At 42.7% G+C, this 25,194-nt stretch overlaps 1 protein-coding gene across 5 annotated transcripts in view; it reads right to left on the bottom strand.

Moving 5' to 3' along the window:
• Positions 1–1,176: 1,176 nt before the first annotated feature.
• prr5l (proline rich 5 like) overlaps positions 1,177–25,194 on the bottom strand; it is a 35,749-nt gene continuing 11,731 nt past the window's right edge. Inside the window, exons 2-10 of one of the 5 annotated variants that reach the window (XR_013504330.1) lie at positions 20,821–20,951; positions 17,243–17,323; positions 15,598–15,646; positions 8,261–8,318; positions 5,419–5,510; positions 4,273–4,410; positions 3,889–3,991; positions 1,532–2,208; positions 1,177–1,449 (exon numbers count right to left, since the gene is read on the bottom strand). Coding sequence is in view for 1 of the 5 variants with exons in the window: in XM_071905478.2 (XP_071761579.1) it covers positions 1,820–2,208; positions 3,889–3,991; positions 4,273–4,410; positions 5,419–5,510; positions 8,261–8,318; positions 15,598–15,646; positions 17,243–17,323; positions 20,821–20,942 (1,032 nt within the window). In the remaining 4 variants the exon portion in view is untranslated. Of the gene's footprint in view, positions 2,209–3,888; positions 3,992–4,272; positions 4,411–5,418; positions 5,511–8,260; positions 8,319–15,597; positions 15,647–17,242; positions 17,324–20,820; positions 20,952–25,194 lie in introns of all 5 variants that reach the window. The other 4 variants (XR_013504331.1, XR_013504329.1, XR_013504328.1 and 1 more) reach the window with 4 other exon arrangements.

Below are 25,194 nucleotides of genomic sequence, written 5' to 3'. Positions count from 1 at the left end.
GATGTGCATTGTTTTTGGAAATATGACTCATGATATACAGCCTCTAGAAGTGTATGATTCAACTTTTTCCCACGGTCTAGTGTTAAAAAAGCAAACGAAAATCGCAATAAATTGTAATATCGAATCGCAATACTTGTAGAATCGCAATACTTAAGAATCACAATACATATTGAAACGGCATCCAAGTATCGTGATAGTATCGAATCGGGAGATAAGCATATCGTCCCAGCCCTAATTACAACTGCTGTGGTGCGATGGGACCGTTGGATGGGACACAAGAACTCGACCATATTCCACTGATTCCCACATTACTAGCAAAAGGTATCAACGCTAAGGTATCAATAGCTAGTTGGCACATTTTGAATTGCTAAATAGTTCAAGCATAGATAGACCCTACTTGCCAAATAGTGTCAAGCAATTCCTAAAGCGCATCAATATCAATATAAAACGAAAATGAACAGTATATTTATACTTTGTTTGGCCACATACCTGATGTCTGCCTCAGAGTAACTCATCACACTGACTGACTCACGACTGTCGAGTGCTTATGCATGCGTATGCGTGCAATTTCACATGCGTGCGTTCTTTCACCATAGAAAGGCTCGGTGCCCACACAGTACTCGCCGCTGTGGCAGGAAACCAGGAGGGAGGGTAGAGGGTAGAGGGCATCGCCCGGGAGCACCAATCTCCCGACCTGATATTTTGATTCAATCAATATATCTGTTCGGCAGGGCCAGGGCAGGCTGTGCGCAAACAGGAATTTATTTATTTAAATTTATTTATTTATATTAAAACAACAGAAAAAGGGCACTTCACTATAGGAGGCCAAACGGCAGGTGCTCAAGCCACCTTTGAGGTCTATCTATGCACGTGCCTTCCAGACAGTATCCACTAAAAAGCACTTTGGTCTCTGTGGCTGAAGATGTTTGATTGAAAATGGAAAGAAAACAGCGCCCCGGTGGCTCACCGGGTGAAGCGCGTGCCACGTGAAGCTCGGTCCTTCCTGCAGCGACCCGGGTTTGAGTCCGGCCCGTGGTCATTTGCTGCATGTCCTCCCCTCTCTCTCTCCTGTGCCTTCCTGTCTCTCTCTCACACTATATCTCTGTCAATAAAGCATAAAATGCCTAAAAAATAAATCTTAAGAAAATGGAAAGAAAACAGACAATGAAGATCTGATTTAATTTAGTATATTAATTAGTTTAATATTTTTCATTATTCAGTAGTAATCCTCTAAGAGAACATATTCACATCGAGGACAGATCTGAGTCTCCAGTCTGAAACCCAGAGGGCTAAAGCCCGGACTGGTCAGACTTAACCAGGATTAGATTAAACCTGATCCTAGATCAGCACTGCTACACTCTTAATAAATACCAGCTTCACTGGCTGTTATTCAGTGGCTGACACTTTGAGCATCAAAAAGCAGAAATCATCACGCTGACTTGCCAGTCTCTGTCCTTTGGTACTGGCTTTCAGTCTGACAGTAAGGAAATGAGAGAAACACTTCCACTGTCCTGTCCTGTTGTTTCCTGACCTGTCCTGTTGTTTCCTGACCTGTCCTGTTGTTTCCTGTCCTGTTGTGTTTCCTGACCTGTCCTGTTGTCTCCTGACCTGTCCTGCTGTCTCCTGTCCTGTCCTGTTGTCTCCTGTCCTGTCCTGTTGTTTCCTGTACTGTCCTGTTGTTTCCTGATCTGTCCTGTTGTCTCCTGTCCTGTCCTGTTGTTTCTGTCCTGTCCTGTTGTCTCCTGACCTGTCCTGTATTGTGTCAGTGGTTGGCTAGTCTTCTGCCTTCAAACTGTTGTCCATTGTCTCTTTAGCCAGACTAGCTAGCTTGGAGGAAAGCAGTTGACTCCGCCCCCAGCCCGCGCCTGGGAGAATCCAGGATGTCTGGTTGGCTTAAGAACGGCCTGGGACTCATTGCCCCGCCCCCCGCCATCGCCAACCCGCCTCCCCCACCCCCCCCCACCCCGCTGTCCTCCTCTGTCCCAGCATGCATCCTGCCTGATGCTGACAGCAGCTGGATGTCGGAGTGGGCATTGGCCACCGTGTGGCGCCGAACCCCCCCAGCCTTCTCCAGGTAGGCCTCACCCTCCTGCTCCACCAGCGGCGCCAGAGAGGAGGAGTCAGAGGAGTGGTGATGCTGGGTGACGGTGATCTCCGGCTGGGACTGGTCACCTAGCAACGCCCCCGACAACCGAAGATGACGGGACTCTGGATGGAGAGACAGGACACCGTTATGAGTCTTTTCCCAGTCATTTAGGAGGATTTTTTAAGGAGTTCATGAGTAAAGTTTTGAATAACTTCTAAGCATTTTTTGGGTTACTTTATGCCTTATGTGCTGGTTGGCATCCAGTGGCCAACGCTCATTCAGTGAACAGCAGAGACTCCAAATTCATCAACATGTATCTGTCTATGAACATGCATTCACATCAACTGCCTTCTAACACTCATTTCTAAACAAAGCAGTACTGGTGAATTCCTAGGCGGCCTCCTGCAGAGAGAGCATTACCGCCGGACTGTTTCAAGTCACTGGGATTAGGAATATAATCAAATAAGGCTTTGCCAGACTTGGTGATTTTAAACCTCTAGTCCTCCTGAGGCTCAGCAAAGGTTTGCTGTTTGTTTGCAGCTTCTTAGAGAGAAGGTTCCTTTACTAACTGAGGACAGTTTAGTTTTTCGACCGTTTTCAGGACACCAGCAGCCTCCTATCAGTATCTGTTAGACATGCTAGTGCAAGTAAATGACAGTTTTTACTCTCAAAATGACATTAATGTCCTTTAAACTGCTACTACTACTTCTACTTCTGCCATTAAAGGGGTCCTATTATAATAATTCAATTTTTTCTCAGTTTATAAACATATATAATAATATGTGTAATGAAGGCACTGTCAAAATTTGATTTTGTTTGATGGTTAAATTTAAAGTTATTACATTTGCAGTCCTCCATCCTTTTTCCCAGTTTCAGACCAACTCCAGGAAACGCATCACAGCTGGACTCCGTCCAACCAGGCAAAGCCAGGTTAGGGTTAGAAAGCCTCCACTCAGCAGGTTTACTTAATTTGAGTTAGAGGAGCCGCTGCTGTCGGCCAATTAGGAGCCAGTATTGTGACGACTCCGTCTTCACTTTCATTATATGCTTAACTAAACTACATTTATTTGCAAAATATCATGAAGAACATCTTTCTTATCCTGAGCCATAGTAGTGAAAAGTCAAACTACAGAGTGACATCAGCCTTATCTTTTAAAGCGCTGACCTCAGACCAACAGTTTCCCTCCTGACTGAGCAGCAGCAGAAGTTTCTAGATCTTCGGGTTAGGGTCAACAGACTATGAGCCGGTTAATTCCCTAACGACCAACTAGCCGACCTGCTGGAATAAAACCACAACAGCAGCTTAACGAGAGCTCACCTTCCTGCTAAGAGGATTTAAACAGCACGTTACTACAGGCCACATCCACTGACCTCTGACCTCTGACCTCAGGAACACGCTCCCTGTCTGCTGTCGACCTCAGGCTTTTTCATAATGAATATATGCAGCTGCTTTTAGACAAATTATTGGTCTGCCTTTTCTTTCCTATTTGAGTTTGCCTATTATGGCTTTATTCATCCCTAATAATTTATTACTGTTATAACTGTCATCACATCTTAATTTTTATTAGCATTTTTTATTATTTAGAATTATTATTAGTAGTAATAGCAATAGTAGTAATAGTTGTAATAAGAGCAGTAGTAGCAACAGTAGTAGTAGCAGTAGCATCAGTAATAGTAGTTGTAATAGTATAGAGTTAGTAGTAGCAGTAGTAGTAGTAATAATATAGTAATAGTAATAGTATACTAATAGTATAGTAGTAGTAATAGTAGTAGTATAGTAGTATAACAGTATTAGTACTGACCCAGGAGCAGCTGGTTGTTGCTGAGATACGGAGAAACAACGACTTCCACCAGACGCTCCAACTGGTAATACTCCATACTGGGAACACTGGAGTCATGGACACCCTGAGAGACAGACAGGCAGAGAGACAGACAGACAGACAGGCAGAGAGACAAGTAGACAGGAAGACAGGCAGAGAGACAGACAGGCAGAGAGACAGACAGACAGACAGGCAGACAGACAGACAGACAGACAGGCAGAGAGACAGACAGGCAGAGAGAGACACTGAACATTTGACAAAGTGTTTCCTGCCTGGATATCAGAAGATCGATCGATTTGTTGATATTTTTCAGAAAATAAAGCTCCCATATTGGTGGAGCCTGTGTGTGTGTGTGTGTGTGTTTACCTGCAGGACCAGCAGCATCTGTGTGACAGCTGGAGGGACAGAGGCTGCAGTTCCCAGTGTTTCCTCCAGGTGGAGCTTCAGCAGAACCAGGTTCCTGAAGGCCAGCAGAGCCATCTGCCTGACCGTCAGCTCCTGACCCTGCACACACACACAGACACACACACACAGACAACACACACACACAGACACACACACACACACACAGAAATACACAGACAGACAGACAGACAGACACACACACACAGACAACACACACACACACACACAGACAGACACACACACACACACACACACACACATACATATAGAGGGGTCAAGTTCCTCACAGTAGTTCAGTTCATCTCTCCAACTCAAACGATCCCAGATGATGTTGGGATTTGAACCCACAACCTTCTGCCACCGCCTCACTCCTCTAACCTAACTGCTGTCCCATAATGCACTTGGTCACTATGTGGCTCCATAACACTGCTGAGGGGAAAGTTTTCAAGCCCATCCTGGTCTGGGACAGAACCAGTTCTATAATGTTCTACTGCAGTAGAAGTACTGTTACTGCTGATATTTTACTTCAGTAGAAGTCAAAGTTCTGGTGTAAAAATGTCCTTCAGTAAAAGTAAAAGTGTCTGATTTAAAATGTCCTCAGAGTAAAAGTTCCTGAGTTCCTCTTTAGAACAGAGAACGTTGTTAGCTGTGATCTTTTCCATGTGATTCTAAAAGGAGAGAGGTCAGAGTTCAAACTAGATTCTTTTCACTGGAAACATTAGAAATTACAAAATAAAGTGCAGAAACAAAGTAAAGTCAGATTCCTCTTCTCACTGTGAATGGATCCACAGTTTGTCAGTTTACGTTGATCCAGTTTCTGTTGCTGATGGAGAGACACAATCTGTTCTGTGATGGATGAATTTAAAACGGTCAAGAATTATAAATACTTTTGTAAAAACATACTTAAGTAAAATTTTCTGACTTCAAAAAATACTCAAAGTACAAGTACACAGAAAATTATGTAATTAGTTCCTTCCACCAGTTAAACTGGGACAGAACCAGACTGACATGAACTGGACTAAAGAATGAGGTGTCTCTGTGTGTGTGTGTGTGTGTGTGTGTGTGTGTGTGTGTGTGTGTGTGTGTGTGTGTGTGTGTGTGTGTTACCTGGACAGGGTAGAAGATGGCCTGCAGGGTGGGCAGAGTCTCTGTGAAGAATCTGACCCACATGTCAGCCAGGATGAGGAGCTGGTCGTCGCCTAGGGAGACCAGGTGGTTACATTTACATTTCATTACATCACATCATGTCATTTAGCAGACGCTTTTGCCCAAAGCGACTTACAATAAGTGCATTTTGTCAACAGTAGTGAAACCAACTGTGCATCACAGTCTTCATCAGCTAAGACTTTTAATAGGAATAAGTAGCATTTGTTGAATTTTTTATTTTAATTTTTTTTAAGAAGGGTAAGAAGATAGGTTAGTTCAAGAGGGGTCCAGGTGGAACCTGAAGAGATGTGTCTTTAGTCTCCGCCAAAAGATGTGCAGTGATTCGGCTGTTCTGACAGAAGGGGGCGGAGCTTGTTCCACCATTGTGGCACCAGGGATGAGAAGAGTCACGACTGGGATGAGCAACTTCTGAGCCCACGTAGCGATGGAGGGGCGAGGCGACCTGCGAGGGTGGAGGAGCGGAGGGAGGGAGGCGGAGTCTGAACCTGACCAGAGACTGCAGATAGGGAGGCAGTCTGGTGTTCTGCTCTGTAGGAGAGGACCAGGGTCTTGAATCTGATGCAGCAGAGATGGAAGCCAGTGAAGCGACCGGAAGAGGGGAGTGACGTGAGAGTTTTGGTTGGTTGAACACCAGACGGGCTGCAGCGTTCTGATTGGCTGTAAAGGTCTGATGGTAGAGGGTCGCCCCGCCAGAAGAACGCTGCAGGAGTCCAGGCGGGAGATAAGAAGAACCTGGACCAGGAGTTGAGCCGCTTCCCTCGTAAGGAACGGGCAAAATTTGTGAATGTTACAGAGGGAGAACCTACAGGAGCAGGTTGTTGCTGCAGTGTAGGCAGAGCAGGACAGCTGGTGATCACCCCGAGGTTCTTGGCAGTCTGAAAGGGAAACTCAGTGGTGTTGGAGGTCTGTGAGAGGGCAATCTTTCCTCTTTCCCTGGGAGAAAGAGTAGCTCCGTCTTGTCAAGCTTGAGCTTGAGGTGGAGAACAGACATCCAAGCACGGATGTCTTTGAGACATGAGGAGATGCTCCCAACAGTTTGTGTATCTATGGGGAAGGAGAGGTAGAGTTGAGTGTCGTGATAGGAGAAGCCATGAGAGGAGATCACATGGCCGAGGGATTTAGTATAGAGAGAGAATAGCATGGGCCCCAGGACTGAGCCCTGAGGGACACCGGTGCTAAGTGTGCAGGGTCTGGACAGAGATCCTCTCCATGAGACCTGGTATGAGCGGTTAGACAGATAGGATGAGAACCAGGAGTGTGCAAATCCAGTGATTCCCAGTTCAGAGAGGATGGAGAGAAGGATTTGGTGTCAACTGTATCAAAAGCAGCAGACAAGTCAAGGAGGACAAGGACAGAGTAGAGGGATGAAGCCCTGGCAGTGTGCAGGGTCTCTGTGACAGCGAGGAGTGCAGTCTCAGTAGAGTGAGAAGCCTTGAAACCGGATTAAAGAGGGTCCAGGAGGTCATTCTGGGAGAGATAGAGAGTTGGTTGGAAACTGCTCGCTCAAGAGAGAAGAGATACAGGTCTGTAGTTCTGGATAGCAGCAGGGTCAAGGGAGGGTTTCTTAAGAAGAGGCTTGACTCTGGCAGTCTTTAGAGCAGCTGGAACAAGGCCTGAGGACAGAGAGGAATTGATAAGGGCAGTGAGGAAGGGAGTGATGTCGGTGGAGATGGTTTGGAGAAGAGTGGAAGGGAGAGGATCAAGGGGGCAGGTGGAGGCTCGGTTAGACCTGACAAGGGTTAAGAGATCTTCTGGGGAGGAGAGAAGGAGGCAAGCCCAGGGACAAGGGGCAGAGAAGCAAATAGTGTCATATACACTTATTACACGTCTTTGTTGGATACTCAATTATGATTCGCCGAAGGCATTCTGAGAACTGTTACTTCAGAATAACAATCTTCTGTTTCACATCAAATCATATAAATCCATTTTGTTGATTTCTAATCAAACCAAATAGCACCGCCTTGTGGCAAAATGTCGTTACTGCTCAGTTACAGCAGGCACATGAAACAATTTTTACAATATTACTTTCATTTATTCAGAGAATGGTAACAGTTCTGCTATAGTGTAGCATGGATGCTAGCTACAGACGTTGCTATGGTTACAGTTCTGCTACAGTGTAGCATGGATTCTAGCTACTGCAACAGTTTCTACTGCTGCAAGCCGCCAACAGATTCCATCCCAACAGTTTGTACTGCTGCAAGCCGCCATCAGTTTCTACTGCAACATTTTCTACTCCTGCATGCTGACAGTTTCTACTCCTGCAGGCCAACAGTTTCTACTGCAACAGTTTCTACTGCTGCAGGCCGACAGTTTCTACTCCTGCATGCCGACTGTTTCTACTCCTGCAGGCAGACAGTTTCTACTCCTGCAGGCCGACAGTTTCTACTCCTGCAGGCCAACAGTTTATACTGCAATAGTTTCTACTGCTGCAGGCTGCCAACTCACTTGTTTTCTGATCTGAAGCCAGAATGCACAGGACAGAATCAGTGGCACTAACTCACCCACAGGGGACAGGAGTCACATTCACATGAATGTGAATATTTGACAAATCAATGAAAAAACTCTGAATGAGGTGAAATACCAAAATGGGAACACTGAAATACAACAGACAGTTTTTGCCCCCTCATTTTTAATTTCACAGGCAATTTATGAACTTCCAAGGGCATTTTTGCCCTGAGCCGGCATCACTTTCTGCCCCCTGCAGGTTGACACTGGGGATCAAACCTGAAAGCGTCCAGTTACAGGACGGTGTCACTAACCACTAATCAGCTGCCAGTCTCACCGTGGTGCAGGAGGATCTGGTCCAGGACTTCAGACAGGCCGCGGGTCAGCAGCTGGTTCTGAAATACAACACAGCACTGATTTAAAACACACAGGAAACACACGAACACACACACATACAATACATCCATCCATCCATAGATGCATTCATACAGACATAATACATTAATTCATACATATACAGATTCACACATACATACAGTACATACATACATACATAGACGAACAAACAATATAACAATATGCTATTATAATGCTAAAAGTAATAAAAGCTGTGGAAGCCAAACAGCCAAACATCTCAGCTGGCTTCATTATGACTGCAGATGTCTGCTGTGTGTCACAGCGACACATGAAATTCACAACTTCTCTGTGAAGGAAACATTAGTGCAATTCATCACAAATTTGGTACAAATTCAGTGTCTGCAAACCCAGACGCTATGAGTCAGTATGTATTGAGCTACTCTGTTGGTCTGCGTTCACACTGCCAGCAACTCAGGCGATGTGTCACTCGTTCTGACTAAGGTTGGGTACCAAAACCTGGTACCACTATGGCACCGGTTCCCATACGACCGGTATGGGAACCATGCCAACCGCAGATTTTGGTGCCTCATTTCGGTGTCACTTCAATTCCTGAGCTGCCGATTTAAATATTCGCCCTCTGGTCCGGCAACAGAATTTTACACTCACTCTAGTGACAGCAGGTAGCCTACCGTTAGCTAGTAGCTAACTTAAACTTGGTCAAAATGCCTAAAGCGAAACGGTCTAAAGTGTGTCTGTATTTTACATATTAATGGGATGTGCAACAAATGTTTTAAAACAATTCTGTATAAACGGGGGAATGCATTCAATTTAATGAAGCATTTGTTGACCGACAGGATCCATTTCAAAGCAGAGGGATTCAATTTAATTCAATTCAATTCAATACTTGCGACAAATCCAAATTTGTCTTGCAGCTAGGTTCACAAAGTTACAAGTATCACATACATATATATACATAAAAAACAATAAGAAGTGACAAAGATAAAAGACACAATAAATACAACTATACAAGCATATTGAAGTGAAGTATCACATCAGTTAACATTTGCAGCCGTTAAGCAGATTGATTGCCTTCGTTAATCAATCAGTAATATCAATCAGTAATCAGTAGTCAGTCAATCAATCAGTAATCAGTAGTAATCAAGATGAATACAGACTCCACAAAAGACTTAAAATAGAGTCATCATGTCTGTACAGACATTAAAGGATCTAAGTTTTCTAAGAAAGAACAGATGCTGTTGGCTCTTTTTAACGATAGCATCCGTATTCTCTTCAAATGAGAGTTTGCTATCAATCACTGTGCCTAGGTACCTACATTTAGACACAAGTTCAATGTCATGTCCATGTATGTGAGTGGGCTTTGTGCTGGAGGGGGCTTTTCTAAAGTCAATCACCAGATGAGTAGATGAGTTCTTCACATCAGACATGCATCCATTGTCAGAAAGTCTAAAATCCAACCCACAATATTGGAATCAAGATTAAAATGTTTAAGAAGCTTCTCTGCTAGGATATGTGGTTGGAAAAATAAAAAAACAAATACAAAGTGTGTATATAAAAAATTAAGAAGAGTGAGTGTGGCTTGATCCTCTTTTAGCCCTGTAAGCAAACTGTAAGGTCTAGTAGCTCAACTTGATCTAACACACCGTGTTCGCCTGCTTGAGAAGCCTGATGCCGAGCGCCTCGGCCGGCAGTCTGTGCGTCGCCCCTGGCGATGCAGAGACGATTATTGATCCCGCCCCCGGTGATGCAGAGACGATTGATGATGATAGCAGCAGCGTTTCCTCAGATTAATAACGCAACTTTGATTGCAAATCTTGAATTTATAAAATAATCATCAAATGATCAAATGATTTGTTAAATATTTAACATTATTTACATTTATCTTTTTGGCTTTCCTCCCAGGGCCACAGGACTGTGACCAATGGACTTTGGACCAATGGATTCTTTTTCCACTGTGGAATCTTTATGGTTTATCTTTATGGAAAATGATGTGAAAATAGTCTTTGTTTAATTAGTGTGTATAATACTAAGCTGTACATGAGTCACAGACAAGCCTGGTGAGGGCAGACGAGAGAAATAGCATTGTGGAGGAATTCCAGATAAATACTGAAGTTGTAGCTGCCACAACTAACCCTAACCCCAACACCAGCAGTATGGATGTTGCACCAAAGAATCTAACATTTTTAAAGGTGGGGTGCTTCGCCCATACCCTAAACCTGGCAGCACAGAAGGTTTACAGCATCAGTGCCATAACAAAGTGGTGTGCCAGACTTCAAGCTGCCATCCTGCGGGAGAAGAAGAGGTCCACCATGACTAAAACCATCCTGCGGGAGAAGAAGAGGTCCACTATGGCCAAAACCATCCTGCGGGAGAAGAAGAGGTCCACCATGACTAAAACCATCCTGCGGGAGAAGAAGAGGTCCATCATGGCCAAAACCGTCCTGCGGGAGAAGCAGCCACTCCTCAGTAAGTAGCGTAGCCATCTAAATCTCAAAAAGCTATGATCTTTGTTTCAAACATCTTCAGTAATGTAGATTGTAATTCAAAATGTGTATTTGTGTTTCAGATCTGCCAGAGCACAACATAATTCTAGATGTCAGTTTTTGGAGCAGCATCAATCGACCAACGGCTCAGGAAGCCAATGGAGAAAGACAGGTAATGGACAAGATCAGCTGTTAAACAATGAGTAACAAGATATTCGTTTTTTATACATGTTCTCTTCATATCTTCTTTTTTTTCCAGACTCGAAAGGCTGACGTATGACAACGTCCGGAATCAGAGGAGTTTGTTGACATCATGAAGTTGTTGTACACCTCAACCCTCTGAATATCCAGTGAGAAGTCCCACATGTGGCCAAAGCCTGATCCTCATCCAACAAATTCAGTTTGAGTCCAATACTGATGCTGTTTGTGAAAGGGTCTTTTAAGGTGTGCAATGTTTTAATGACTTTGTTTAATCAGTGTTTTATCGAATCTGTTCTTACCTACTGCACTGTGGCTTGGTTTGGTTGCCTCAGTCTGGCAAAGCTTGTTAAAGTTGCCAGTAAGGTGATCGGGGTGTAGCAAGCCCAGCTTCAGGACACCGGCAGTAAGTGGGTTATCAATGCGGCTCAATTAATTCTTAACTGTCCTGATCACCCACTTTATAAGGAGTTTGACCTCCTTCCTTCAGGCCCTAAAATGAGGAGCCTGTTTTATCCCTGTAGCCACTGACAGGCTTAATCTGTTGGCCTAATTTTAGACTTGCACAGCCTTAATATTATTGATTACTTATTGCCACAGCACAGCACATTACTTGATTTGACTTTGCACTTTATTTTGCACTGCACTTACATTGCATTAATATTGGACCTGGGTATTATTTCCCATTAAAATTTTTCAATTTCTAATTCAGTATGGTAGGAGTGTCTTTTACTTGATCTGTTCATTTATTCTATGAATTTCTGTTGTATACTTCTGATGTTTGTTGTTGTTGATGTTTTAATGTGACCTAATGTGTTTTAATGCCCGCTGCAAACCAAATTTCCTTCGGGATAATAATAAAGTTGAAGTTGAAGATCCTGGGGAAGCCGGAGGTGCGTTTTGGCTGCAGAGAAAAACTCTGTTGGCTGTGAAAGAGAAACTCTGGGGAGATCTGGAAAAGCGACACGAGGTATTTTCCATTTCCATACAGAGCCTATTGCTGCTTACAAAGAAAGGTTTCAAACCACAACACATATTTTTCACTGTTAGACACTAAACAGTTGAATATGTCATGTTTTAATTACAGGATGAAGAGATTCTCGTTTCAAAGGCAAACTTGGACGTGCTGCTGCTGATGCCTGGGACAGGTTGGAGAAAGCAGCAGTTGACAGTGCTGCAGAACAGGTATTTTATGCTCATTCTTGTTTCCCATGATGATGTATTGCTCTGTATATATGCAAAATTGTGTTTTCAGCTTCCAGAGGAGGACCTTCAAAGGGGCATTGAGGAAGAAGGATCGGGTTAGGGTTAGGTAACCCTAACTCTGCAGAGAAGAAGAAGGCAGAGGTACATGGGTACAAGGAACATGTAAGGTCATAATCATGAACTGTCTAAAATCAATGCATTATCTTTTGAAATGTGTTTGTCTAAGCACCACTTTCATGTTTTAGCATCCCAAGAAGGCAGCGCTAGAGAATCTGTTCGAGGACGAGGACCGAGAGATTGTTCAGGCAGCAGCAACCTGACGCTGCTGAACGGGTCCAGAAAGAGATCAAGATCTAAAGAAGTCTACCTTCAATCCCATCAGGACGAGATCCTGTAGCCTGGTGTGTGGGTGTGTGTGTGTGTGTGTGTGTGTGTGTGTGTGTAGGGGGGGTGGGGGGGTGGGGGTCTACAGGCCTCATCACACCATCTGAGGGTTTTCTCCTGTGCAGGACATGCCATCAGTCAGGAGCGGAGTCATATTTTACTAGAGAAAGCAGACATGATATATTTCTGCAAAATAACTGCTGAAGTAGAAGAGTTTGTAAAAAAGTATACGTTTAAGTTTGCACTTGGTATTTCTTTTGCTGTTATTTATTGTTAGTACTGTAACTGTTATTTAATGTTAAATTATTGTAGTTGGGTTAGGTTTTATTTATTATGGAAATGTGTTATGGAAATGTGCTAATATTGTTTTGTATTTATTTATAAGTATAATTTTAACAGTTAAGAGTTAATATATTCAATCTGTTCAATTACTTTGCCTTTGCAATAAAAGAGATGTTCTTTAATGTTATCATTTGCACTTTATTTTAAAGAAGGTATCATTTCAGGCCCCCTTGTAGCACCAGTTTTAAAAGTATTGTTTTGGCACCAGCATCAATAAAATCGAAACAATACCCATCCCTAGTTCTGACTGACAGTGGGCGGGGCCAGAGGCTCCAATTGCATCTATGTAGCGGTCTGCAGCTATAAAGTTTTGAATAGATTTTTGCTGCTCTGGTATTGACTTTCATAATGTTACATTGTTTTGATGTGTTAACATAGCTATCTGGCAAGTGCTAATTAGGTAGCATCAATCTAAAATAAACAGAAAAAAAACTTGTGGATGCAAGCATTGTTTTAGAGACATTTGTTCCTGAACTTGGAAGCTTTGAATGGCTGGAATAAAATCCTCCTCAACTTTACACTTCCCAAGTAGAACTCTTGTTCATGAAAATAAATCACATCAGTAGGTGAACAAGGAAACACAGAAATCTGATTGGCTGTTGGCGTCTATCTTTCCTGTTCCTCTGGAGGAAATGAACGGACTGATGCCGACTTGGTGATCGTGTCGCTCAGTGTGAAGCAGTTAGGAGTCTGTTGTACCAGGTGTGTCAGTATTACTGTAGTACTATATCAGAAGTACTATGTCAGTATTACTGTAGTACTGTCAGTATTACTGTAGTACTACGTCAGCATTACTGTAGTACTATGTCAGTATTAGTGTAGTACTGTCAGTATTACTGTAGTACTACGTCAGTATATACTGTACTACTGTGGTAGTATGTACTGTACTACTGTTAGTATGTACTGTACTACTGTTAGTATGTTGTGTACTACTGTGTTAGTATGTACTGTACTACTGTTAGTATGTACTGTACTACTGTTAGTATGTTGTGTACTACTGTGTTAGTATGTACTGTACTACTGTTAGTATGTACTGTACTACTGTTGGCATGTTGTGTACTACTGTGGTAGTATATACTGTACTACTATGTGAGTTTGTACTGCAGTAATGTTAGTTGTCAGTGCATTTCTGCACCAACGTCACCAACACATTCCTAGACATTAACTGAACCACAGAATCCAGAAACAAAAGAAGAGTTTTCCCGCCTCTGCAGTCTGTGATGTCACTGATGTAGAGCATGTGACCTTGAGGGAAACCAAGGTCATATTCTGGTTCAAAGTTAAACAAACTTCCTAAGAGAACAGATGAAGTCTGATCTAAGAAAACTGTTATATTAACGTAAGGAAAGAGATGTTCATGTTCACAGATGGTAGCACAACTGTCCCAGGATGTGGAAATATAACAAATGTGAAGTGAAACGGCAGCAGTCCAAAACTTCTTTGTCTTCTGCTGCAGAGTTCAGTTTTCAGACTGGAGTTTGACCAGAGGATTATAGACAGGAAGCCTTCCCCTCCTCCAGTCTCTGTCCACCTCATCACCGTCTGCCGGTCCAGAGCTGCTGAGGGACTTTTACACCTCGCTATCTGAAGCCTGGACGGATTAGTCACTTGGCCGTTCCTTGACCACAGCTTCAGGGCAAAGGAGGCAGGGAGGTGTTTAGCAATCAGCTTAGTTTAAGGACAACTGAATTACAGAGAGCTGGTCCAGTCTGACTAGACACTGCGTAACCGGTTTCATGTTCTGTCACGTTACCATGCTACCTGGACTGCTGTGTCACTGTGCGTCTACACAGAGTTAAAATTAATCTCAAATACAAGACTGCCAAGTTGATGCTTGTGTCCTTGTGGAGAAAGATCTTCCCAAGTTGTCTTGGGGAGAACAAGCTTCTCAAGAAAGTGAGAACAGAGAAACATCCTTACAGTTTGAGATAAATCAGCTGTTCATTTTCCCACCGGCTCCCACCAGACAGACTGCTGTTTGGACGTGATGCATCTTTCTTGCGATGAAACTTGGGGCTTCTTATTCATTCTCGTCAGCCAAGTCTCCATCCAATGCTTCCTCAATCTTCTGGGATCTTCATCCGTCCTTGCATTCTTTTGTTTTGGAATTGTACTTCAGCTATTAGATATCACGTAAAACGAGTCATGGAGGACACAAGGATGCAGAAAGACACAAATTGTGGAAGACACTGAGTGGCTGTTCATACAGAGAAACTCTAGTCACACAGAAGACCCTAGCTGCGTGTTAGAGAGTGGAGCCAAGAGGCGTAAACTCAACACTTCAAATGATGGCTCAGTCGCCTTGTGGCAGAGCGGGGGAGATGAGTTGCAACGTAAAGCAGGAGGGTACGAGGCTCTGGTTGGTTACCCCCCATGCTACTGTCTGATGGTTTGAACTGGCTGACTGACAGCAATAGTGCTGCAGAAACAGGCAGGACATAAAGCAATGCTAGTGCATGACTGACTGCTGATAGGTGAACACTAAAGTTCAGTTGTAGTCAAGTTTTCCACACTGATAAGGAACCAAGGCGACCACGGTCGACATCAGCCAATTTTCCTGGTCGTAGAAAATGAACAGACTTCCAGAGACTCATTTCTGGTTTCTGAAGCTGCTGACGATATTAACTCAGATACTATGCCAGATTTTAATAAATGCAGAGAGAAAATTCAGTTGAATAAAAAATACCTGGAAGTAGTCAGTGATGAAGGAGCCCATTTCAGTCTTGAGGAGCCACCTGCAAGGACACAGAGAAGGAAAGGAAACATGATGGCTGTCAGTCTTCCTTCCTGAACTCATCTTCTCCAACATACACACACACACACACACACACACACACACACACACACACACACACACACACACACACACACACACGCACACACACACACAAGCGTGTGCACAGCAAAGCAACCAGGAAACTCCACTCCACAAATCTTACTTTACATGCCACTGGAATGATCTAACAGCTGCAGTAGCCAGGTCACTTAAACAAAGATTTGGAAAATAAAATAAGAGATTAATTGATGAAAATGAAGTATATTTGAACTTTGAAGTTAATTCTAAGAGAAGCCTTGGTTTAACTAATAGAGAGACCTTAATGCACTTAAGTAGAAACAGTGCTAACAACGTTTTATTGATCATTCATTCATTGATTATTGATCAATTCAGAGTACTATTCTGTTCAAGTGCATCTACATTTATTCAAGTAATATATACTGAACAAAAATATAAACGCAACACTTTTGGTTTTGCTCCCATTTTTCATGAGTTGAAATAAAAGATCTAAGACTTTTTCTATGCACACAAAAGGATTATTTCTCTCAAATTTTGTTCACAAGTTTGTTTAAATCCGTGTTAGTGAGCACTTCTCCTTTGCCAAGATAATCCATCCACCTGACAGGTGTGGCATATCAAGATGCTGATTAAACAGCATGATTATTGCACAGGTGTGCCTTGGGCTGGTCACAATAAGAGGCCACTCTAAAATGTGCAGTTTTATCACACAACACAATGCCACAGATGTCGCAAGTTTTGAGGGAGCGTGCAACTGGCATGCTGACTGCAGGAATGTCCAGAGCTCATGTTGCAGCATGATGATGCACGGCCCCGTGTTGCAAGGATCTGTACACAGTTCCTGGAAGCTGAAAACATCCCAGTTCTTGCACGGCCTGCATACTCACCAGACATGTTGAGCATGTTTGGGACACTCTGGATCGGCATGTACGACAGCGTGTTCCACTTCCTGCCGATATCCAGCAGCTTCTCACAGCCATTGAAGAGGAGTGGACCGACACTCCACAGGCCACAATCAACAACCTGATCAACTCTATGTGAAGGAGATGTGTCGCACTGCATGAGGCAAATGGTGGTCACACCAGATACTGACTGGTTTTCAAAAAATACATATCTGTAGCCCTAGTCATGTGAGATCCATAGTTCAGTGCCTAATAAATGTCTTTTTTCAAGATAAAACTGCACATTTTAGAGTGGCCTTTTATTGTGACCAGCCCAAGGCACACCTGTGCAATAATCATGCTGTTTAATCAGCATCTTGATATGCCACACCTGTCAGGTGGATGGATTATCTTGGCAAAGGAGAAGTGCTCACTAACACGGATTTAAACAAATTTGTGAACAAAATTTGAGAGAAATAATCCTTTTGTGTGCATAGAAAAAGTCTTAGATCTTTTATTTCAACTCATGAAAAATGGGAGCAAAACCAAAAGTGTTGCGTTGCATTTTTGTTCAGTGTATTTGTATGCTGCTTCTGTCAGAGATGTGTTAGAGAGAGAGATGAAGTTTGTTGGTTGCTGCCAAAGCTCACTGTCACCTGATGCTCTCGTTAAGCGTGTACAGCTCGTTAGCCTGCAGCCGTCCACCCTGGAACACCTTGATCACAGCTGATTGGACACTGAGGGACACACAACACAGCTCAGGTCAGAGGTCAACCAATCCCATATCATATCAGCTATGTTTCCATGCAGGGAGAATTCTGTTCTCAACCCGGCTACTCAGCTAACCTGGTTTTAGATCGACGCATGTAAATATCATAACTGGGTTAGAATAACTTTGTTAAGCTTATACTCTGATTGAGAAATCTGGTTAAGATGCCGGACTTTCTCTCATGTTAAACTGGTTACTATGGCATGGAAACATAACATTCTGTTAACTGGTTTATTCATGGAAACAGGAAGACTCCATCCCAGGGTATCAAAGGTTCATGGAAACAGCTGGACCTGAACAACACCTTAACCAGAGTATAACTGGACTATAGCTGGACTATAGCTGAACTATAGCTGGACTATAGCTGGACTATAGCTGAACTATAGCTGGACTATAGCTGGACTATAGCTGGACTATAGCTGGACTGTAACTGGACTATAGTTGGACTATAACTGGACTATAACTGGGCTGTGATTGGACTATAACTGGACTGGACTGTGACTGGACTGTGACTGAACTGTAACTGGACTGTGACTGGACTGTAACTGGACTGTATCTGGACTGTGACTGGACTGTGACTGGACTATAACTGGACTGGACTATAACTGGACTATAACTGAAAAACATAAAGGAGCATTTCAACTAAATGAAATGTATTATACATAAGAAACTATAGGAAAATCTAAAGTCCTATAATAATCAACAAATATGACTATAGCGCAAATTAGCTATTCAATATCACTAGTATTTCAATTAACAGGGTTTTCATTATTTCAAATATACAAATCACAAAATATATCTTGAACATCTTTTAGAATGGCTCTTCATTCTGCACAACCAAATAATATGGAGCTTGTTTATTTATGACTTCATATGGTTAATATGAGTTCGGTGTAATCAGTCACCAGCCGGTTTACTCTGGTTGAAGTTTTGCTAGTCAGTGAGTTCAGCTGCTGTTTGGTTCTGTTCCGTCTATCTGACTCAGCTGGCTGACAGGAAGTGAGCTGCCACCTCCACTTCCTGCTAACATCCTGCCGGACAGGGTTAAAGGTTAAAGGTTAAAGGTTAGGCTGAATGCTCCGACACTTCCTGTAGAAACAGGAAACAGGAAACAGCCTGTAGTTTTACTGCATAGCCGAAATGAGCATAACGCACTGAAGGAGAAACAGAGCTGACGGCGTTTTATTGATCAGTGAATCATGCTGAAATTGTTCTACGTAGAAACTTTTTGGTGCTACAAAGAACACTTTAAAAACATATGAAATGTTCCAAATCACCAACATTTAAAAGAACCTTTTAATAACCCTCTGATTGTCTTTTTTGAATTTAAGAAATTAGAGGATTCAGTCATTATGGTTCTATAAACCGTGACTTTACGTTACGAGGCCTTTGGACAATAATGCAGTGCTTTACTGCTGAAACACTGCAGATAAACTGAGGGGAACATTACTGTGACAGCACCATGGTGACACCTTCAAAACAAATGTTTAGGTTATTATACGGGGGATTTTGGGGCTTTGGTGTTGATATAAATGACTAAGCCCTTCGACTGGGCAGTGAATGTAAAGTTATTGACAGCAGCATCATGTATCAGGGTGTCTCACATTCACCCTGCTGCTGTCTCACATTCATACTGCTGCTGTCTCACATTCACACCCTGCTGCTGTCTCACATTCACCTTGCTGCTGTCTGACATTCACACCCTGCTGCTGTCTCACATTCACCCTGCTGCTGTCTCACATTCACACCCTGCTGCTGTCTCACATTCACCTTGCTGCTGTCTCACATTCACACCCTGCTGCTGTCTCACATTCACACCCTGCTACAACTTAACAGGAAATGGGTTTGTGTTAAGCAGGGTCAACGGCCCTACCTCTAAATCATTAGAAATACAGGTTCACCTGCACACACACACAGACACACACACACACACACACAAAGGTGTTGGTATACTCCTGAGGACATTCTATTGGTTAAATTTGTTGCCTAATCCTAACCCAACTTTAGCCCTTAACTCAACATTTAAACAATCTGATCTGATCTAATCTGAACCTGAGTTCAGACTCCTAACCTGAAACAGAACCCTGTTCCCTCTGAGGTCCGGAAAACACACACAAGCACTCTTTCTTCTTTTTAAAACTGGTTGGGATGTTTGGACCCATAACATAGTAAACACATACACACACACATGCACACACGTGCACACACACACACACACACACACAGGAACTTGTGTCCTAAATATAAGAAGATAGTATCTGTAGTTGCACAATATCTGTGTTGTTATGGAAGCAGACACAGAAACGACTGGAATACAGATCTACTGGGAGGCTTAGATGTTCTGCTAGACGCTGGACTGAAATCATTTGTCTTTTTGAAACCTCTAACAGTTCAAACACTGAAGAGAACCATGGGGGACATGGGATAGCGGCACTCCTAAAATCCAGACTTGGTCTCAGTTTACCATTTTTTTTATTTTTGACGTGTTTCGGCACAGAGCCTTCATCAGAGCACCAGTAACATCGTACCAGCCTCTCTTTTTATACTGCAAACAGTGACTGCCCACAGGTGTGTGGGGGCTTTAGTGACTATATGCATACAGATACATAGGCCAATTACAACTTGCAATTCAAATATATGATCCTATCTGACATAGTACCTTAACTTCAAACATTAATCCAGGTGTCAGCTCACTGCAACTCAAGAAACAGCTAAACTGATGTGGGCTGATGTCTGTGATCTGTAACCCCGGTGCTGCTGTTTGTCTCCTAACCCTTCTTTGTATTGGTTGCTTGCAATGTTGGTGCTCTATAAATAGAAGTTGAGTCTATTGTTGACCTCAGTGGATAGTAGAGTCACAGAAATGACGTGTGATGTGAGGAAACTGACAAAACCACGATATGACAACTGCAGTCTTCAAATCCCAAGAGGTTTCCATATTTCCTCAGAGGGAAAGGAGATCCAGACAGCTTCCTAAACAAGGTGAATCCCTGAAAATAATAAAATTATTTCATTCAAACGAACTGAATTTAAAGGAAAAACCCCCTAAAACACTTAAACAGCTAAAAACAGCTATTGATGGTGCAAAACTCTCCCTCTGCTTTCACCATCACTCTCTCCACCTACACCTGTAACCCACAGCTGAAGCTTACGCCAGAAGGCATTCTGGGAAATGTAGGAAATCAAGTAGTCGAGGCAGGTTGAGGGAAAGGGGTTCACAAAAAAGTAAATTACAACACTTCATCACAAAATAACTCTGGAATGTATTGAACATCACAGACTGATGAGATCTGACAGGAAATTAAGCATTTCTATCTCATTCTGCGTCACTGCCATTTTTTAAACATTCTGTCATTACTTAAAAAACAATTGTGGTGAAAAAGCTGTTTGCATGAATCACAATTCATATCACAATGTAAAGAAAAATAAATCGCATGAGTATTTTTGGTCAGTATCACGGCCAACCTGTTCCAGACGCTGGCGTTGGAGATCTGCAGGGCCGGCGAGCTGGCGTGGAACCGGGTGAGGTCCGACAGAACCGGAGAACTCATGAACCGAGGCCTGGGACGCCGGAAAGATCCCATCATGCACCCTGGCTGCTGGGGAAAGGAAATACATTGGTTGAAATGCACCACCTCAAGCTCCACCTCAATGCACCACCTCAAGCTCAGTCTTGACAAGACGGAGCTACTCTTTCTCCCAGGGAAAGATTGCCCTCTCACAGACCTCCATCACCATGACAACACCACTGTGTTTCCCTCTCAGACTGCCAAGAACCTCGGGCTGATCCTGGACCACCAGCTGTCCTGCTCTGCCTACATTGCAGCAACAACCCGCTCCTGTAGGTTCTTCCTCTGTAACATCTGCAAAATTTGCCCGTTCCTTACGAGGGAAGCGGCTCAACTCCTGGTCCAGGTTCTTCTTATCTCCCGCCTGGACTCCTGCAGCGTTCTTCTCTCGGGGCGACCCTCTGCCATCAGACCTTTACAGCCAATCAGAACGCTGCAGACCGTCTGGTGTTCAACCAACCAAAACTCTCTCACGTCACTCCCCTCTTCCGGTCGCTTCACTGGCTTCCATCTCTGCTGCATCAGATTCAAGACCCTGGTCCTCTCCTACAGAGCAGAACACCAGACTGCCTCCCTATCTGCAGTCTCTGGTCAGGTTCAGACTCCGCCTCCCTCCCTCCGCTCCTCCACCCTCGCAGGTCGCCTCGCCCCTCCATCGCTACGTGGCTCAGAAGTCGTTCATCCCGGTCGCAACTCTTCTCATCCCTGGCGCCACAATGGTGGAACAAGCTCCGCCCCCTTCTGTCAGAACGGCCTATTCGCTGCCCATCTTTTGGCGGAGACTAAAGACACATCTTTTCAGGTTCCACCTGGACCCCTCTTGAACTAACCTATCTTTTTCCCCTTCTTTAAAAAAAAAAAAATTTTCAACGAATGCTACTTATTCCTATTAAAAGTCTTAGCTGATGAAGACTGTGATGCACAGTTGGTTTCACTACTGTTGACAAAATGCACTTATTGTAAGTCGCTTTGGACAAAAGTGTCTGCTAAATGACATGATGTGATGTAATGAAATGCATTATCAGGACATTATAGACATAAATACACTATTCCCTTTCTAATGACAAAACTACATTAATAATAAGACACTGGGAATCTGGTATCAGTTATCAGACTGTAGGATAGTCGTAGTAAAGCACTTGAAGGTATAGACTCAAAAAAAGCATCTGGTCCTGATGGTTTGGACACTTATCTTTAGAAATTGTCTGCTAATTTTATAGCTGAGTCCCTAAATTGTCTTAATCGTAGCCTTGAATCAAATGTTATGCCCAGAGCGTGGAAGTCAGCTTTTGTTCTTTCTCTGTTAAAAGGAGGAAATCTCTCAAATATGAATATCTGCAGGTCTATTCACACTGGTGTCTGATCAGATCAAGGGTTTTTTAAAAGATAATAATATATTAGTTCAGTACCAGTCAGGCTTTAGAAAACAACATGGCACCACAACAGCAGCAATAAAAGTTATTAATGATGTTATTAGTGCTTTGGATGAGAAGCAGCATTGTGTCTCCCTCTTTATTGATCTGTCAAAGGCCTTTGACACAGCTGATCATGACATCATGATACAAAGACTAGTCAATATAGGTTTATCTGAGAAGGCAGTCGGTTGGTTCAGAAATTACCTGTCAGATAGAACACAATGTGTCCAGTTTGATGGTTTGATCTGATATTTTAACTATCCACAAGGGGGTGCCACAGGGCTCAGTCCTTGGACCTCTTCTTTTCACAATTTATATAAATAATATTGGCAAAGGTATAGAAAATGCTAGTTTTCATTTATATGCAGATGACACAGTCATTTATTCTTGTGCAGATTCATTAAAAAAGACTTTTGAGGAACTTCAATCTGTTTTTAATCCTGTACAAGTGCAGCTGTGTCAGCTGAAGCTCATTCTGAATGCTGACAAGACCAAGCTGAAGCTATTTACCAGGTCAAAGAAAGCGCCCCAGTCTTTACCTCGCATTACTACAATGCAGGATATAAGTATAAGTACCTTGTTTTTTAATAGACGATGGTCTTACTTTTAGGTATCATATAGAGTCCCTGGTGAAAAGGCTTAGACTCAAGCAGGCTTTTTATTTTAGAAATAAGTCCTGCTTTTCTTTTGAGGTGAGAAAAAGTCTCAGCTACTTTTCTACCTGCAGTAGATTATGGAGACATTTTATACATGTATGCACCTGTGGCTTCGTTGCGTCTGCTGGACACTGTGTATCGTGGGGCCTTGAGGTTCGTTACAAACTGTAAATCTGTAACTCATCATGTATTCTCTATCGGAAAGTAGGTCGGCCGTCCCTGGCATTACATAGGCTGAGACACTGGTATATTTGTATTTATAAAGCTATACTGAAACAACTCCCATTTTATTTATGTACATACATTGTCCCGCAGACAAACAAAAATTACCGATTACGTTCACAAAACTTGCTTTTACTGAATGTAAAAAAGACTCGTACAGAGTTTGGTAAAAAGCCGTTTCAGTTCCAGAAGGAGCTGAAACTACAGCAGTTGGTCTCACTGAATGATTTTAAAGCAATGGTTAAAGGTAGGGAGGAAAGTGAAAATGTAATTGTATTTTCTCATACTTTAAATTGCTTTCATAATGAAATGTTGAATGTTTGTTAATCATGTATAATGCTGTAATGTAATGAAATTAAATGTTTGTTGTTGCGTCTGTAACTTTGTGCTGCTTTTCTTGGCCAGGTCCCTCTTCAACAAGAGATTCTTAATCTCAATGAGGCTAACCTGGACAAATAAAGGTTAGATAAATAAATACATTTAAAAAAAGTATAATATATTATCACAATATATTATATTCTGATTAGAATGATCATAATGTAATGGATTATGTACAACAAGCCAGTCATGTGAATTATACTGCTTATTACACAGCGACTTATTAAAGACAATCATCTGACACTAAACACTGAATTAAAATGTTTTTCTTACAAGCTAAAGTAATTTACAAACTTCTGCCTGCATACAGGCTACACTGTAGCAGTACACTGTAGCCATAGAAAGGTCTGTAGCTAGCATCTGTGCTACATTAGCAGTACACTGTAGCCATAGAAAGGTCTGTAGCTAGCATCTGTGCTACACTGTAGCAGAGCTGTAACCATAGAAACGCAGACAAATCAAGACAGATTTCTGTTCAGCCTCTGAGTAGCGATCGAAAGTTTGTTTCTCTGAATAAATGAAAGTAATCTTATAAAAATCTCGTTAGCTGAGTGTTTGTCTGCAGTAATGACTTTCTGCCACAAGGTGGAGACACTTCAACTGATTAGAAATCAGCTAAATAGACTGGACTTGTTGGACTTGTTGACTGCAGAGTGATATTGGATGTGAAACAGCGCCTCAGTATGTGTTCACTGGCCAATCAGAATCAATATTCAACAAAGCTGTGTAAAAAGTGTATAATGTCTTTATAAAATTCTTATGGTGTCTCATGACCAGTTCAGTGTCGCCAGAAAAACAAAGATGGAAACATCTGAGTAGAATCACAATCACTTTAATCAGCAAATAATGGAGAAGCTGAGCCGAGAAGACAGACAGAGAATCACAAGGCTGTTTCAGTGGGAGGTAGATAAACAGACTGGTAGCCATATAGGCAGACAGACAGACAGGTAGACAGACAGACAGGTAGACAGACAGACAGGTAGACATACAGCCAGCCAGCCAGCCAGCCAGCCAGCCAGCCAGCCAGCCCGCCCGCCCCTGACAGGAGGTGCAGGTTACCTCCTGCAGCTTCTCACTCTTTTAGAAACATCAACTTCCTCCCAACCACAGCTTCCTGTTTACTGCACAAACTGCTGAGCCGCGATGAGACATCTCACTCTGCCTCCGTTTCCTGGAACCACAGACAGGCAGGAGTCTGCTCTCAATGTACTGGGTTTAAAGCAGTGAGATATTAATGTTATAGTGAGATATTAATGTTAAAGCAGTGAGATATTAATGTCAAAGTGAGATATTCATGTTAAAGCAGTGAGATATTCATGTTAAAGTGAGATATTCATGTTAAAGCAGTGAGATATTCATGTTAAAGTGAGATATTCATGTTAAAGCAGTGAGATATTCATGTTAAAGTGAGACATGAATGCGAAATGAGACAATGAAGTTAGGGTTAGTTAGTGAGGTATGGTCTTCTGTTATAGATTGGGGCAACTAACAATTATTTTCATTATCAATTAATGTATTAATTATTTTTTTGATTATTCAATTAACCATTTAGTCGAAAAAATTTCAAAAATAATGACAAATGCCCATCACAGTTCCCAG

The sequence above is a fragment of the Centroberyx gerrardi genome, chromosome 4 (genome assembly GCF_048128805.1).
Source record: "Centroberyx gerrardi isolate f3 chromosome 4, fCenGer3.hap1.cur.20231027, whole genome shotgun sequence".
Lineage (NCBI taxonomy): Eukaryota > Metazoa > Chordata > Actinopteri > Beryciformes > Berycidae > Centroberyx > Centroberyx gerrardi.
This window is presented reverse-complemented; position numbering and strand designations above follow the sequence as displayed.